A 17740-nucleotide genomic window follows, 5' to 3' on the forward strand; every position below is an offset into this window, starting at 1 on the left:
GCCCCGCTTGTTTTCTCATGCTGTTCGTACTTGCAGTTTATTCTCTCCCCCTCACTCTCTCAAACCACAGTTTATGCAGATGTGTTGCAGCCCCAATATAGACTGTCATCTTTTCACTAAAAACCGTCCAGTAGTTCAGCCACTGTGTAGGACCAAATGTAATGTAAAAACTTTGTGGTCCAGAGGCTCATTATCCAACCTCAGGCTATAAGAACTGGCTCTGTTTCACTCAAAGACACATACACAAACCAATTAAGCTACTGAATGAAAGACCTAGTTCTCCTGCACAACACTAACACACATACAAATACAATCTGTACTCACATAGAGTCCGGTGTGCCGTTCTCCGAAGAAAGGGAAAGCCACGGATATTGCTATCAGTCCTGATCCTCCATCATCTTGCTCGATGGTCTGGGAGTCACCTTCATCCAGCCCAAAAGGGTAGAACTCCTCCAGAGGTACAGCAGCCTCCATGCCATGAAGCAAATTAAGAAGCAAACACATGGAGAGCACTGGTCTCCTCAGCCAACCCATGACCTTGTCTGCACAGGGATGGAGAGGAGAGGACTAGGATCCTGGACTCTCAGAGAGGGCAACAGGACAACTCTAATCAGCAGTGCCAAATGCTCAACCAATGTTACTCTCCTTGTCTTGCCTCTCCCTGTTTCTGTAAATTTTCCTCTTTTTGGTTTCTAATTCCACTCTTTGTTTCCTCTCAGATCTGCTCTGAGCCCTGGTACTTGGACTGTTGGTCTAAGACAAGGGGGTAGATTCCTTGCATTCTGTGTGCTGCTGGGTGCTCAAGAGCTGCTGTGCTCCGTGCCGCTCACTGAAATGAACAGAGTGAGAGAGAGAAAGAAAGAAGGAGAGGGAGCAGAGTGATTCGGCTCAAATTTTTTTTTTTTTTTTTTTTTACAATCCAGTGACTTGGTCCCTGATGGTTAGTTTAGAAATATCCTCAATAAAACCTCTATTCTGCCTGCCAAAGGAGTTCTTTCAGACCCAGCCCCACCCCCCCAGGGATTCACTACCTTGCATGATTAAGAACTCTCATCCAATAGCTGAGAAGAGACCGGTAACTGGATAAGCACTGGGTGGAGCTATGGTAATCAAAGGGCTGCTTTAAAGAGACTCTGACAGGGCACTCTTCTCTACTCTTAACCTTTGCTGAAAAATACCCATACTCACAAGCACGTGTCTCGTGTGGTACAAACTACCACACGGCAGTGTAAGAGTTCCAGAATGGCATGGGATAGGATGCATATAGTGCATTCCTTGAACACTGTGCTCAAGAAGCCTGTTCAAGAGGAGGAAAATATACCAAAACCCTTTGGTTTGGATGTACTGAAGGCTTGCTTCCTCCCTGAATATCAATTTTCCTCTAAATTATTAATACAAGACAATAGATTTTTAGTGGAAAACTCCCCTAAAAATAAAATGAGATTCTTTTTATACAGGGGGTCATAGTGGTAGGAATCAAATCATGGAGCAAGAACAACACAAGGATATTTTTATGTGTACACATAATATACAGCAATTATCCAAAATATGCCCAAACCAACTGACAGCAATTATTCAGACCACAAAAATCAATCTGGGTATTATTTTGTTTGTTTGTATGTTTTATTGACAAACATTACTGATAAAACAAAACAGTTTTCTAATAGTTATTATATGGAATACCGTATAATTTGTGATTAAGAATCACTTTAACACCCATTAGAGAAACACCATATGGAAACAAATTATTATGAAAACAAGATTCTACATTTTCTATATATCCTAATCATTTAACAAAAATGTATTCATTACTTCAATGTTGTTTCTGCCTAAAATTATAACATTATTAGCTAACTATGTGATTTGTATATGTACATTTCTGAAATACATAACTTGGATAAAGGCACCTTAAATAGATCACTTTAAATTTTAACGTAGACATACATTTTCTGTAAAGCTGCTTTGAAACAATATGTATTGTGAAAAGCGCTATACAAATACATGTGAATTGAATTGTAAGATATGATTCGTTTTCTGTCCTGATTCACTCTAGCTAGGACAAGATGATTTTATACTCTAATTGGTTGTGTAATTAAATAATGATCAAAGTAATTATTTAGGTTACAGAGAAGCAAGTTATAAAGAAAGTAAAGAGAGAAAAATTATGCGGTTTGATACACAGTTTGGGAACCTAGGGTGTGATGTTTTAGGTAGGTCCAGCGGTTTCAAACTGTGTGTGTGTGTGTGTGTGTGTGTGTGTGTGTGTGTGTGTGTGTGTGTGTGTGTGTCCTGGTAAAACCAACATTACGGGGACAAAATGTCCCCACAAAGTTGGCAATATCCGAAATCCTTGAGGGAACATTTTGGACTTTATGAGGAAAACAGTTTACAAACCATACTAAGTGATGTTTTTTGAAATTGTAAAAATGCAAGTGTGTGTGGTGTTGAATTGAGACTGTGCTTGATGCTCTAAGATGAACAGGGATAAACTTAGGTAGATTTATCGTCTGTTTTTAACAGTTTGCTGAATACATCTTTAAAACAATTTGGCAATTGAGAAGAATTTAGTGAAACAGTGATCTCTTTGTTTGTTGTTACTGGGTTCTTATGGTGTGGATCAGGATTACTTAAAGTATTTGTGCAAATTTAGTCCAACAGTTCTCCCTGAGGCCAGTGATTTTGTGTTTTTAAAACCAAAGTGTGTGAATCATGCGTGTGTAACATTTCATTATGCATAAGTTATGCATATGTCCATCCATGTAAGCACTGCCTTGTTTCATTGGCCTTTGAGAGATTGCAAACAAAAAGCTGTCAGTTTGTCACCGTGGCCTGAATTCCCAGGCCATTTCATTTTTTGTTAGAGCCCCAATCTATGCATCTGCTTCATATATGCTTGCCTCCTCTTCATCTCCTGCTCCAACTGTTCTTTCAGTGTGCAAACCTGAGAAACACACAACAGTTATTGCAAAGCAGTCATGTATTCATCAGAGGCTTCTTGCTATTGATTGTGATGTAAATGTACACTCTTATAATGCATGTGGTCACATCTTTATAGCTTTCTCAAACCTGTTCCTCCAAACAGAGAACCCTCTGGCGGTGAGCTTTCTCCCGTGCCTCCAGTGCTCTCTCTACCTGCTGCTGGGAGTTCCTCATCCGCTCTGACTCCAGGTCCAGCTCTTGCCTGAGGTGAGCTGTCACTTCCATGAGCCTCTGGGAGTGAGTCTGCTCCAATATAGAGATCTGGGACTGCAGAGACAACACATTTTATCCTGTGACAGGCGAATCCAATACACAAACAAAAAGAGCTGGAAAAAGGAATATGAAACATTTTTGTATTATTGGCGGTACTATAACTATTGCTCACTTGAATAAACCCATAACCCTGAGCATTAAACCATTTTTTTCGCACAGTTTTGGGCTACAGGAATGAATAACACCTCAAATCGTGTGGTTTATTGAGATGAAATGTATGTGGCGAGCAGGACGAGGCCGAGGGACGTGAGAGAACGGCGCGAGGATGGTGGCGTGAGTGAAAATGAATGACACCTGTGAGAAGCACCGGTCTCACATCTCTCACGGAGGAGCGGAAGCATAAAAGGAGGAGCGACGATGGTGAAGATCGAGAGAGGAACAGGCCTGATTTTATGTTGTGTTTTATTTGTGTTTTGTGTAGCCAGCAGTCGCCTGCGAGGGGCTGCTGGCGGATACTTTTGTTTTTGTATTTGTTTAATTTTTATTAAAATTCTTTGATTGTTCGCCGGTTCTCGCTTCCTTCTTCCCATTACAACGAACATCTTTACAATGTACATCTAGGCTTTTTTCAAAGCAATCAGAATTTTTTTTATTTTATTTTTTTACTTGGGACCAAGTACCAATCCATTGAGTGGACTAGATTCTGATCCATACATTAAAAATGTCATAATACTCGTAAATATTTATATCACCTGTAGTGTGTGAATTTCAGCCTGTGTCTCGCTTAACTCTAGCTCTAGATTTCGTATTTTTTGCTCTTGCTGTTCTCTCTCACGCTCAGCATGCAGTACCTCGACCTCCTTCCTTTGGCGATTCTGTTCCACCTGCACACAACACACGCATGCAAACACTAAATGTATCAAGGATAGAAATCTGGTGTGAGATACTGTCACATGCTTTACATTCATGTATACAATTTGCAGCTTAAGCTCTCATGCAAACTTACCTCAACCAATAATACTTACAGTAATTTAAGGTACAGCCAAGACACTCTGATTAGTTTGCATGGAGTAAACATCACAGATGATGACATACACAACAAACTGTATTTGAAAGTCATTGTGAGTCATAATGTGTTTATAATAGCATGACATGTACCTTCTCCAGGGTCCGTTTTAGAGAGGACCTGTCTTTTCCCAGGCGCAGCAGTGTCCTCTCCAGGTCAGCTTTCTCTCCCTGCAGCCGATGTGCAGTGGTTTGCAGGATAGCCACCTGCTCTTGAAGCTGATCCTTTTCTCCCTTCAGGAGTGCACACCTCTCTTGCGCCTCCTGCTCAGCCTGTTGCCTCTGTCTCACAGCCTAGACAATCAGAAAAGATGTAGAATAGACACCATCTATATGGCTGTCACCAGAACTGGTTAAAGATCAGTATAGATTCCTGGACTAGGAAGTTTCACATACAGGGCGAAAACATTGAAGAGATAACCGAGTGTGTTCATGTCTGGGTAAGATACAGTGTAATAGAGTTAACATTGAATTTCATTCAACTTTTTTTAATACAAATCTGTTTGTCAGTATATCACGATCATGATAGTGTACTTGGTTGTGTTTTTTCTTTTCTTTTTTTGGTTATTTATTTGTATTTTATGGTTTTTATTGAAACAGAGAAAAAAAAATTAAAAACACTGCTACCCCATTGTGCAATGAAAGGCAAAATGTTTTCTAGTATTTGTTTGATACATGTACCAGCAAGGACCAAATTATATTAAAGGGATAGTACACCCGAAAATGTGTATTACTCATTTCAATTATCATATCATAAATCAATTACTCAACTTCATGTCATTCCAAACCCTCAAGATTGATTCATCTTCAAAACACAAATGAAGATATTTCTAATGAAACCTCAAATACGGTAAACGGAAGCTCAGCCATACTTTCTTAATGCACAAGAACAAACGTCATTGGTTCTTGCGCATCAAGCAAGCACGTCCATTTTGACTTATTTGTATTTGCATTGATCAATGTTTACATATGACAAAAAAAGCCTAAATTAAATCAGTTTTTTCTGTCTCTTCAGAAGACTTGGTTTCACCCTCTCGATTTATATGAATTTCTTTTACGAATTCGTTATGAACTTTTTAAAACTTTAAAGTTTTGGTGAATTGGACTTTCAATAGAGGTGCAGAAATCTCTCAGGTTTCATTAAAAATATCTTAATATGTGTTTGAAAGATGAATGAAAGTCTTGGAAACAAATAAGGGTGAGTAAATGATCAGAATTGTCATTGTTGGGTGAACTAACCATTTAGAACAGTGTGTAAACTGTAGGAGTATGTGTGTGTGTGTGTGTGTGCGCACAACCTCCTGCAGGCCACGTGTCTGTTTGTCGAGTTCGGAGACCCTGAGTTCAGACTCTTCCTGGCTTCTCTGCAGGCTCTGTAGTCTCTCACTCAAGCCATGATTTTGCTTCCTACCGTTTGTCAGAGCCTCCCGTGTCTTATCCAACCTCTCCTGCGCACACATGTACACACACAGGCAAGTATGAACGGGCATCAATCCACACACGCATAATCAGACACCCACAAACAGTTTTAATGAGGAAGCTGTACTTTTCCTCACTACTACCAATTGCCTGTCTTTTTATCCTTTCCCCCCACTCTCTCTTCTTCTCTGGACCTCTTTTTATTGGCAAGAACTGGCAGGTCTCAACCAAACTGAAAAGATTTACACTGAGGGCGCAGTGTTTTTGTTTGTACAGCATCTTTAAAACACAGACTCATACTAAGCCTTAAAAGCTCTCCAAAGGAGCCAGAGAAAATTAATGAGTTCAGTCCAGCTTTTTATTGCACCATCATCCAGCACCTTCAGGGAACAGACAGGAGCAAAGGTAAATACTTTTTAAAAAAAAAATCTGGAAAAGTTATGGAACCACAGCATAAATCACTACATATTGTGGCTATGGTAGTAAGATGATCTGTAGTGTTTCAATTAAAGCTGTACGTGAACTGTGGAGAAGTGAGATCAAAATGGGAGCGGTCCTGATTGTGCATGTGGCTGAACCACAACGAACTTAATAAGGTTGTTTGTGAGTTCATGATGAAGAAAAATGATTGACAGTGTTTCTAATAAAGCCATGATAGAGAATTTGCTTTAACTTGTTTTCATCTAAGTTCCATCAAGTTGAGATGTTTGAGCTTGTCTTCTATCTTGCAGTTGTATGACTTTTGGTGCTAGTATATTGCTGCTAGTATGGCCAGTTGAAGGATTTATTCGTGCATATAATTATTTAATTCTTTTTTAATTCATGTGCCCTTATAACCTTCAATCAAAGCAACTTCTCCTCCCTCTTGAAATGACATCTCTTCTCTGATGACGCATATGGCAAAAGGGCAGGACAGCCTGTGACTCACATGAAATAGCAGCAATAGCAATGATCCAACGGTCCAATCAATTCCCGATGGACAAAATCAACTCCCTCACTACATTTTTTCTTTTTCAAGAAGTCTTCTCACTCGGATATATGTCACAACAGGGAAGAAAAGACTATCACAACTTCCGTTTAATTTCAGGACTTTATAAATGACAGTTATCAAACTGCAAACTTGTGCAAGCTATAAAAGCCACACTGACCTGCAGCATCTTCCGGTCATGTTCGCTGGCTGTGAGAGCTCGCTGCAGTTGGGCGGCTTGATCTCGGGCTGATCCTGCAGCAGTGTTGCTGTCGGTCATGGATGTAGCCATGGCCTGCAGTTGCTCCGTCAACTGGCTCTCCTGCAGTTCTGAATGTGCCAAGGCAGTTGCCAGCCTCTCACCCTCAACCTACATTGGGACAACAGTGCTCTATTATATTGCTCAAACATGAAACATGTCCTTTTAGACACAGCGTAAACCTAAACACACCTTCAGGAGAGCAGCACGCTCCTCGCTGTCTCCCAGCTCTCTGCGGAGGTTGTTGAGGCGTTCTTGCAGTGAGCTGACCTCCGCCTCTGTCTCTGTGGCTCGTAGCTGGGCACGCTGCAGCTCTCCCTCCAACCCCCGTCGCTTCAGCTCCAGCCTGGCAGCTCGCGCTTCCGCGGCTTCACAGATCTGCTTCATACGACGGCGCTCGGCCTCCAGACTTTCCCCAGAGGCCTGGGAGCGCTCCAGCTTCTCCTGAATACAACAGTGTATTTATACCGATAATGTGACTACCACAGGAGCAACTCATCAGAGATCTTTATTGTTAAAAGATTTATGATGATAACAAATGCATCTTTCAAAATAGATCTACAGTAGATCTATGATTTTGTTTTATTGTGTTCAATTGTCAGATCCTCACGTCTGTGAAGCCTTGAGTCTGAAAAGTAGGATGTCACTGTCACTCAATTTTTGTCAACCATTTTTGTGTTAGTGTAGACTGTTAACCTGCAGTGCTTTGGCCTCTGCCTCAGTTATCTGTTGGCTGTTGTTCATTTTGTCCAACTCTTCACTCAGAATCCTATTCTGTATTTCTCCACGCTGGACTGCCTCATCCTGTAAGGCGAGTGATGCTTGTAGCCCCTCTAAATGCTTGGCCAGCTCACGCTTTCCTGGCAAACACACACCCACACATTCACATCCATGTTAATCAAAAACAGAGTTACAAACTGTTCATCAGTGAGCAGTACCCAAGTGTTGGGCTAGGGTTCCTTCTTACCCTCCTCCAGCTCTCTGATAGATTGTTTCAGCATCTGTATACGTGTGTTGCTTCTCTCCTGACTGGCCTGCAGGTTTTCTACCTGCTTGCTGAGACTATGCACCTGTGCCTGGGACTCATCCTACAATCACACAATCAGGGTGAGAAGGATGTTTATGTTCTTTTTATTCATATGTTCATTGTTCTAGTTACACATTGTGTTGTTTGAGATTCTTAATTTGTGTGTGCCTATATAGACTATAGTTTTGTCCATGGAGATAATGGTCATTTTCAAATTGAAAAACATTTGTATGGTAACATCCTAAAAATTTTGGGTTTGTATGGGAAAGGGAGGTGTATACCATAGTTTGTTTGGCATTTTTTGCTCAATTTGTATCTATGTAAGTTGGCTGATACAGTTCACAGAAACACTCTCTGCATGATTAATTTATGAATCAGACTTTTTATCTCTCAGTCCTTATTGTATGAATACAGAAGACTAGCATAGTTATACTATATAGTACAGTTATGTTGACTTATTTTTATGATGCCTCTTTGTCCTTTGTGGTGATGTAGTGGTGTCAGGTACCCGCTCTCTCTGTGTGTCCCTGAGCTCTTGCTGGAAGCTACGCAGCAACATCTGAAGTGAGTCCAGATCCAATTCTCTGTCCTCTCCCTGGGTGGGGGACAGAGAACACACAGGCGACCCACCCACCCCAGGCTGTTCTGACATGATTTCACCTGAGGGCATATGCACAAGTTTCCATTTAATTCTTTAGAATTGTAATTTAGAACACCATGTACGTTAGAGCAGACCATTGTTTAATAAACTTCAGCTTTGAAGAAAATAATCCTTTGTAATATAAGAATGGGGATCTTCTACTTGACCCTAAACTAACCGTTGCTAAAAAAAAAAGGTCCAGATTCATTATTGGACTGAGAACGCATTACCTTTCACAGGTGAGCGAGTTCTCCATGGTGAGGGGCTCCGTCCACGTTCCCCAGGTGTGGGTGAACGTCTTCCACGCCCCCTTCCAAGTGTACGTTTCAGCGCAGAACTGAGAACATTCAACCTGTGCTCGAGATCTCTCCGTATGGCATCATTCTGTCCCAGCTGCTGTTCCAGCCCCTGGGCCCGGGACTCTGCTAGACTGACCTTCAGCCCAAGCTCTCTGAGCTGAGCCTGGGCTTCCTGCAGTGCTCCCTCCAAGCGAGCGGCCTCCTCACGCTGCTTCAGTTGGCTCTCTTGAAGGTTGGAATCCCGTTGTTGCTGCATCTCTCTCTCCTGGCGATGCGCTTCTTCCAGTTCTGCTACATGTCGCTGCAAGCCTGCAGTCTTTTCGTAGACACACACACAGACAGACCAGTTCTAACAATTTAAGCATGTTACTGTATTTGTGTGTGGATGCTGTAATTATGCCAGTTTGTGTGTTCTACCTCCTTCAGGGCTGCCTCTCTGCCAGCGTCACTCTCCAGTACTCTTTGTCTGAGAGTGAAGGTCTCCTTTCTCATTTCCTCCTCTCTCTGCTCATCCTGAGAGAGTCTGGACTGCATGTCACTCAACTCTTGCCCTTGCCGAGTGCATTGACCCTCCAATGTCTTCACCTGCTCACACATGCATTTTTATGTTATTTTAGAAAAATGGTTGCAATGTATACAGAACTCTAGACAGCAGAATTTTATGTGGAAGGCAATTCACTCCAGACCTGTAAAACAACATTTTGTTCCACTGTATATGCGTATATGGCTAGACTAACAATAAATGTTGTTTAGATGTTTCTAGATGTTTAGGATAATGTAAAGGCACGAAATACATAAGAAAAACCTTTGATTTCTATGGCCCTGACCTGTCTGCGCAGTTCCTGCAGTTCTCTACGCGCCTGCAAGCGTGATTTCTCAAGCTCACGCATGTTGGTTCTCAGCTTCAGCGCCTCCTGCTGTAGGGAGGATTTACACTCCTCTAAAACGGTCAGCCTCTGTTCCTTCTCCTCTCCCACTCGCTTCAAACTGATAAAAAAAGAAAAAGAGAAAAACAAGGAAGATAAATAGATCTGTAATGATGTGAGAAATAAAGAAATTTCCCATTTATTTATTGAACAAACTTAAGACTAGTCTGCTAAACCTGTTGTTTTCAAACTCGGCTCTCTTCACAGCTGTACGGAGTTCGTGATTGGAAGTATGGATGGCCTCTTTCTCTCTCACAGCATCCCCTAAAGCTCTCTTCAGTTCCAAGCCCTCACGCCGCTGAGCGTCCCTGTCCTGCAAACACTCCCTCAGCTCTCGATGGGCCTCGATCAGTTCCTTACGGCCAGAGTCCCTGCTCTCTTCCACCTCCCTCAGTTCCCTCCTCAAATGCTCCACCTGAAAGAGACCGAGATTAGACAGAAGGAAAAAAAAATACAAAAGGAGTGGTTGGTTATGGTTTGAGCATAATGGTGTAACTTTATCAATCTAAAATAAAGACCATTGAAATCATGCAAGTATGGTGAATTGACACCCAGAGGGAGTGAAGACTTTTAACAGTCATACTCCTTACGTGGCACTGTTTTGCTGAGGACAATTCAATTTCATTTTCCATGAGATGAATGAAATGGAAACACAGCCTATTAGTAAAATTCCACTGCCTTGTTCCATTCAGCTTCTCAAAGCATGTGAGCATCAGACTCATCCAAAGAGTTCTGCCTCCTTTCAACGCCGGATTTCAGGCACATTCTCGTATGCATTTAAAAATGTGTTCTAAGTGCATGTGAAATGGTTTAAATTTTCGAACACTTTCATCAGATATGCTCAGGGTGAAACTACTCGCCCATGTAAACACAGAGGAATATGACCCACATACTGGTAATTGGTTGGCTACAGCTAATCATTTTACGGTGCATTTTTTTCCCTAAAATGTAGCCAGAATGCAGAGAAAAAGAGGGAGAAGAAAAACAGAGAAAAACAGGACAGGCTCCAAAGACTGCCACACACAGCAGCAATGATGAGAAACATCAGCAGTGTGTACAAGCGTGTGTATATGCTGGTATGTTGAAGAGAAATATGTGTGTGTGTGTGTGTGTGTGTGTGTGTGTGTGTGTGTGTGTGTGTGTGTGTGTGTGTGTGTGTGTGTGTGTGTGTGTGTGTGTGTGTGTGTGTGTGTGTGTGTGTGTGTGTGTGCGCGTGTGTGTGCGTGTGTGTGTGTTTATGTGTGCATGTAAGTTCACTGGGCCACACAAGATGTTTTCTTCTCATAAATCTTAATGTAAAAGAAATAAGCCTGTGGCAAACCCACATTGGTTTAATTCATTGATGGGGGTTGAGTTAATAGGACAGTGAAAGACAGTTGGGTTAGCGATGACCCCTGTTGAAGAATTGGGGGCGATGTTTCCATGGAGAATTTCATTACAGTACAAGAACAAATAAACTCCTGAGCACCTGCTTATTTGTGACTCCAACTTTTCCTATTCATATCATAGAGAGATTCTTGTGTTTCACTCCCTTGCTAGCTTTTATCGTTCCCTCTGATGGTTTGTCATTGTCTGACCAGGGCAGGCTGGAGATGGATTAGTGAAAATAATCAAACAGGAATGGAGAATCCATCTTTGTGAGTAGAAAGCCTCACCCAGAGATTAATTTCTCACCACAGCCACCGAGGCACATCTCATATTAGGTGCCAATATGTGTGGCCTGAGGTGTGTGCAGAAGTCCATTCTCAAGGTTGACCTTGAGCCTTAAAGTTAGAAGTGTGCAAACACATGGATACAAGCATAAACATGTGTGCCTACCAACCAAACTGGCACCTGGAACATGGTCAATACACATTAACTAATGCCAAGTTCAACAAGAGTGTGTGCTAAATGGCTCTCCCCAAGACTGCCACTTGTAGGTACGAGTTGGACTCCAACAGGCCATATTTTTCCTCACGGCCCAACATAAACTAACTCACCCCCTAACTCACATGACGTTGGTTATTTGGCAGTGGCACAAACAGGTTTTTACTGCTCTCCTGGGCTATAGTTTTCTTGTGTTCTAGATGATAAATGTGATTCTGTAACTGAACAACTGGAATGTGAATGTAAAGTCTTGGAGTGTGACCTCTTGCAGTGTCTCCTGCCTCTGCATAGACAGCTCTCTGATCTGCTCATTTAAGCTGCGCTCCGAAACTTCACGGGAATTCAGAGACTCCTCGAAACGAGACCGCAGGTCCTGAAGCTCTGCCTGCAACCCTAAAACTGTGTCCTACAGAGAGAGGAGGAGAGAGAAAAATGAATATACAGTATAATGTGATAAATCTAGATTAGGGCTGTCAGTGGATCAAAATATTTATATTATATTTATACGATATTTCAAAATATAGTCATTTTTCTGTAGGTAACATGTTAGTTCAGTTCTCTTTAAAGCTAATAAAACTTTGTAAACCTTACTCCCATCCGGGTCATGGTGCATGGGCCTGACCTGCTGCCTTATAGGTATATATTTTTCTTTGTAATTAATTGTGAAAATATTTCTACACCAAAACATTTTTCAGTGTAGTGTGTGTGACACTTCCACTGAGGGTTTTTGGGTTCTTCAACTCTAAACAGATTTTAGAATGCAAACAGTTTTTATGTCAAATTATGAAAATAATGCTATTAAACATTTAATCTCATACATTGATGTGTTAACGTTACAGCACTAATCTAATAAGGACAAAACATGATCCACAGACATATTTGGATTTGTTATACCTTGTCCTGCTCCTGTTTGCTCAGGAAGTCTCTACGCATACGGTCCTTTTCAAGGGCAGCTGTCTCTATGTCGCGCTCGAGGATGATTATGCGCTCAGTAAGAGTAGCCTTCTCTGCCTCCTTCTCAGACAGAACCTACCAATAAAGCACAGTCAAATCTAAAATTACAGTGATGCCATCTACCTACGTTTTGGCTGCATATAGGTTTAAGGCTATTTGGGGCTACAGACATGCCTTTTCATCAGATTGAAAGGAAGTTGTCAAAAGGTTTCGACTGAGACAGATACACACACACCTGCTGTTTATGGCTCTCGGCCTGCAGCAGGGACTCAGTACAGTGTTGCTGCAGTTTGGCCAGTTCTTCCTGCAGCTGTTGCAGCACTCCACGACTCTGCATGCGCAGCTCCTCGCACTTACCCCGCAGCTGGGACTCTGCCTGCTCCCTCTGTGCACACAAGTCCGCACGCATGCGCTCCTGAAATACACAAGACAGGTGCATGTGTTATAAGCATCCAAATACTCTCTTGATCCACAGGAGAGTTTTACAGTTTAGGGTTATTGCATTTCAATCGCTTCCTCTTGCCAGAATTTCTGTAATGGACTGATACACTTTCTCAGTATTTTTGTAGTGTTTTCCATTACAAATATCTAAACATTCTTAAATCAAGATACATTTACTTGAGATGCAAAATGACTTAAATTTATGAACTGATCAAAATACACTGAGTTCAGTGTGGTAGGAAAAATTTACTTAATTTAAAGGGAAAACGAAATTGTTTTTCCTTGGCAGATATTTCTTTCTTGTTTTTAAGGATTAAGTCTTTTTTTTTCTGAAGTAAATGTATCTTGATTTAAGATTTTTTTTTTAATTTGTAATGGTAAAAAGACAAAACTAAATCATTTTTGCATCGTCGTCCTGTATACACAGCAGTTCTCACTTTACATGTCTGAAATAAACACACTATGTATACTGAGCTATATTGCTTGCTGGGTACAGCAGTTCACTCCATAACCCTGTCCCAAATGCCATCCTAAGCCCTTACGGTCCTACTCTGAGTCCTTACTTTTTAACATAAGTGCGGGTGCAGCCATTTTGAACTTAAATGTGCGAGGCTTTCGGTGTCAGCTGCTTCCAGTTATTTTAGCTTCACAAAAACAGTCCGTTAAGCTGCTTGATGTTACAAACAGTTATTTGTTATCATGGTAACATTTTTCAATAAGGTCCTATTAGTTAACATTAGTAAGTGCATTTACTAACATTAACAATGAGCAATATATTTGTTACAGTATTTATGAACCTTTGTTAATGGTAGTTAACTCTCTGGGGTCGAGAAACGCGCCGGCGCGTTTTGCTGTTTTTTTTCCACATAGCAGCAACATAGACTTAAAATACTCCGTCATTTTTGGTCATATAAATATGTAAAAGTAAATTTGGTCATAAATAAATTTAGTCAAAGGTCTTGTGGACACATATTTAGTATGTGTTTTGTGGCCTTATTTCAGAGACTTTAAGTTTTAGTTTTTTCAATAACCATGCATAAACAATATTCTCGCAAAAAATACAAACATGTACATACATCTTGCTAACATATTATAGTAGCCCTGTTTGTGCTATATAGAGTGAATTTACACCTTTGCCATTAACATGTTTATAAATAACTGAAAAAAGCACAAATGTTAGAGCATGTCAGAATGCTCCAGGACCCCAAAAACACATAGGACCCCAGAGGGTTAATGAAAATACAACTGTTCATCTTTATCTCATTAGCTCATGGGTCCATTTCATAATGTTAACTTTTGATTTTAATAACGTATTAGTAAATGTTGAAATTAACATTTAACTAAGATTACTAAATTAATCAAATGTATTTTTCATTGTTAGTTCATGTTAAGTAATGTAGTTTACTGATGTCAACAAACCAAGAACAAATGTTACCGTTATCATATTATTTAAATTTATTATTGTATGCCACAGTTCATGAATTCACTGACTCTTTCTTGCGGTGTGTTTGTGTGTGTGTGTGTGGGCGTTGTCGATGATTATCATCAGCGCCAGCTGATTCTGATCAGTGGTCTCTATTTAAGCTCTTGGTCTTTCGTCTTGTGTTTGTCAGATCGTTGTTGGATGTTCCCGGTTTTGGTTGTGGTCTTGATGTCTTTGTGTCCTACTTGTTTCCTGCTGGAGTTACTCACCTGTTTCTGTTCGCTTGCCGTTTCCCGGAGGATTTGCATCATCACATTACTCGGAGGACCGGGTTGTTCATCTGCCACTTGTGCTACTACAGAGACTGTTCCTATCTCTTCACTCATCTCGCACTTCTCTGTTGACATTCTCTAATAAATCATAATTTTCTCGTAACTGCATCTTCTGTTCATTTCCCGGCGTGACATTGTAAACATACTGGTTTGTAGCGCAAAATGTTTTACCGTTTACAATACTTTATTATTCTTTTAGGTACTAAACTGAACTAAATCAACTCAATTATACATTGTACTGATACGCTGTCAAACCAAAGATTCACACCCCTCACAAATACACATCAATTGTGCCATTTGGGACAGTAACTAAATGTCAAAATTTCTGGGATACCTTGCGATTTCGCTCCGTATGCAGTTGTTCCTGATGGCTTTGCTGTGTTGTTATGAGGGTTTGTTGTGCGTTTCTCTCGGACAGAGCAAGCTTTAACTCTAGAGCCTGTTTCTCCTGCAAAGCCCGGGACATTTGCTGCTCTAGTTCACCGTGAATACTAGACAGCTCACCTGTGCAAAGAGAGGAACAATTATATACTCGGAGGAGAAACATGCTTTGTAATGAAAATATACATTAGGGACACACTGAGTTCACATGCTGGATACATGAAATTATAATGCTCTTTGGAATCATCATCACACAATATATGGTGACAGCACCAACACATAAATAGTACAGTGTGGATGCTATCTGTGAGAGGATTTTGTTAAGCTCTAGAGAGAACCTCGGCTGACCCCTCAGCTGTTCTCCAGCTCTGGGCTAAATATATGGGCCCCTTGTGGACTATAGCTGGGGCCCAATGGCCAGTAGGCTCAGCCAAGTCAATGAGAGAGGGATAGAGGCTCCCTGGAGAGACACTCACGCGTCAAAGTCTCGTTAGCCTGCTGTAGACTAGCGTTCTCTTCCTCTAGCCTAGCCCGGTCGGACTCTAGCGATGAGGCCAGTTCCTGCCTGTCCAAAAGGCCTGACTCTAGAGACTCTCTGTCAACCCTTAGTAATGGAAAAAGCAAAAGAGATGGTGAAAAAATACAAAATAATAATAATGGGTTGTGTTTATTGTAGTTAATGAACATCTTTTAAAAGCTTTTTTCTTTAGCTAACATCCTTCAAGACAGATGAGATGTTCTGCAGATGATTTACACAGAAACACACAGGCTTAAAATCACGGTGATAGGTGAAATCACGGAAGAATCACTTAGTGCAACTAGGAAGAGCTACATGATTGAAAAGCCCAATTGATAATTACTCCAAAAAAACTAAAAACTAAAAACTAGCTGAAAACACAGGTGTTTTACTTTCCCTGCCAACCTCAAACTCCAACATAAATACAAACACTTAGCCCATATAAACACATTAATACACCAAATCCTACTTGCACAAAAACACTAACACACATTGACTCACCGCAGAACGGCCAGGTCTTGGGCCAGGGTCTTGGATTTACGTTGCTCTGAGGTGAGTTGCACTGTGAGATTGGCTTTGTCTCTTGCCAGTTCATCTCTCTCTTTGCAAGTCTTCTGCAGCGAGGCAGCGGTCAGCTCCATTTCTCTACGACATGCGCTTAATTGTTCCTGCATGGCTTGCTTCTGCTTATTGACCTACACAAAACACACACATGTTCATGGAAGCATATATATATTAATTTTCATATATACCTTTTTTGTTTGTGACAAGAAATAACATTTCCATTCAAAAGAAATGGACAGGCAATCCACTGTTGGCTAATAGTAAATCAACGTCATGATAATGAATCACTCAGACAATAACTAATAATTTGGTGGATTGTCAATCACGTCAGATCCTGGATTATGCCAGTAACTGACCACTTAGAAACAGCATGCTCTACAAATATTTTCCTGATAAGTTAAAACTTTACCCACTGAGCCTGCACTAAAACGTATTGCTAGCAAACCAAAGGAAATTTTAGTTCACTTTACTGCCAAGCAGGTCAACTGAAAAAGCAGCAAGTTAAACAAGGAAATGTTGAAAATAATGTACTGTACTAATAACTTGCAGTATCTTCAAGACTGTAAACAATGGAGATGGCATTAAGATCCAGTGATTTATGACAACTTAAAAACACTACAGTTTGTGATCAAGTAAACATAGTGACACCTCTGTAAAACATGACTGTAGGTGTAGACAAAAGAGAATTTCACACTGTCTGTCGCAAAGCTGCTAGCAGAAACATCAAGCTTATGATTTACGGCTTTTCTCACTCATTCTCTCTCTCTGTGATGTTGCCCGTCTGTAATATATATCTCTCTAGGCTTCCTCTCCTTCATTTGTACTCAAGATCCCCTTCGCCTCCCCCATTCAATTCCTTTGCCACTCATAAAACACACACTTGGGCCAAGATTCATATTTGGAACTCATAGAGGAAGGTGTTGAGTACCATGGCAGATGGGTCCAATATCTTCCCTTGGCTTTTTAATGTGACAACAAGACCCATCAGAGCACAGCTGAGAGCTGTGAATCATGCTGGGTAATGGGGCACACGCCCACTCGTTTTGTGAGGATGAGAGCGGCTGACCTGGGCTTGTTGCTCCAGGGCTGAGTTTTTCTCCCTCTGCAGGATGTTGTACTCCGCATCTAAGGTCACTCGGGCCTCTTGGAGATGAATGTGTGAGGCCTCCAGACCACGCTTCTCTGCTGTCAGGTCTAATAGCTCCTGCTGAAGTCGAGCTAGCTCTTCTCTGACTGCCGCTCGCTCTTGCTCTGCCTCCCGCCTGCGTTCACCAAGCTCTGACTTATCGGCCTCGACCTGGAAGCATATCTTTATGATAAATATGATGATAAATATGAAAAGACCAGCCTTGCTGGTCGCCATCATATGTTATGATGTGGATTCTGTTATGTTAGTGTCCATATCAGGCTCTTCCTTTGTCAACCAGCTTCACTGGAAAAGTTGTTTCAAAATGTACGCCATAAACAA

General features: G+C 41.2%; 2 protein-coding genes across 5 annotated transcripts in view; both read right to left on the reverse strand.

Moving 5' to 3' along the window:
* sned1 (sushi, nidogen and EGF-like domains 1) overlaps positions 1 to 963 on the reverse strand; it is a 34472-nt gene extending 33509 nt beyond the window's left edge. For 3 of the 4 annotated variants that reach the window (XM_077198860.1, XM_077198861.1, XM_077198859.1), the window contains exon 1: positions 325 to 963. In XM_077198860.1, coding sequence (XP_077054975.1) covers positions 325 to 534 — 210 coding nt within the window. In that variant the 5' untranslated portion in view covers positions 535 to 963. The remainder of the gene's footprint in view (positions 1 to 324) is intronic. The other variant, XM_077198862.1, reaches the window with a different exon arrangement.
* Positions 964 to 1604: 641 nt separating this feature from the next.
* crocc2 (ciliary rootlet coiled-coil, rootletin family member 2) overlaps positions 1605 to 17740 on the reverse strand; it is a 59891-nt gene continuing 43755 nt past the window's right edge. The window contains exons 17-37 of the mRNA XM_077198889.1: positions 17339 to 17569; positions 16210 to 16403; positions 15668 to 15795; positions 15145 to 15314; positions 12850 to 13029; positions 12555 to 12689; positions 11923 to 12066; positions 9971 to 10209; positions 9696 to 9855; positions 9286 to 9453; positions 8800 to 9184; positions 8438 to 8589; positions 7870 to 7990; positions 7599 to 7762; positions 7095 to 7346; positions 6825 to 7013; positions 5556 to 5705; positions 4351 to 4551; positions 3945 to 4076; positions 3067 to 3246; positions 1605 to 2941 (exon numbers count right to left, since the gene is read on the reverse strand). Of these exons, the coding sequence (XP_077055004.1) occupies positions 2858 to 2941; positions 3067 to 3246; positions 3945 to 4076; positions 4351 to 4551; positions 5556 to 5705; positions 6825 to 7013; positions 7095 to 7346; positions 7599 to 7762; positions 7870 to 7990; positions 8438 to 8589; positions 8800 to 9184; positions 9286 to 9453; positions 9696 to 9855; positions 9971 to 10209; positions 11923 to 12066; positions 12555 to 12689; positions 12850 to 13029; positions 15145 to 15314; positions 15668 to 15795; positions 16210 to 16403; positions 17339 to 17569 (3759 nt within the window). The 3' untranslated portion in view covers positions 1605 to 2857. The remainder of the gene's footprint in view (positions 2942 to 3066; positions 3247 to 3944; positions 4077 to 4350; positions 4552 to 5555; positions 5706 to 6824; positions 7014 to 7094; positions 7347 to 7598; positions 7763 to 7869; positions 7991 to 8437; positions 8590 to 8799; positions 9185 to 9285; positions 9454 to 9695; positions 9856 to 9970; positions 10210 to 11922; positions 12067 to 12554; positions 12690 to 12849; positions 13030 to 15144; positions 15315 to 15667; positions 15796 to 16209; positions 16404 to 17338; positions 17570 to 17740) is intronic.

Source organism: Siphateles boraxobius, unplaced genomic scaffold, assembly GCF_051911475.1.
Source record: "Siphateles boraxobius isolate OS27281-9 unplaced genomic scaffold, OSU_SipBor_1 41, whole genome shotgun sequence".
In the NCBI taxonomy this organism is placed as follows: Eukaryota; Metazoa; Chordata; class Actinopteri; order Cypriniformes; family Leuciscidae; genus Siphateles; species Siphateles boraxobius.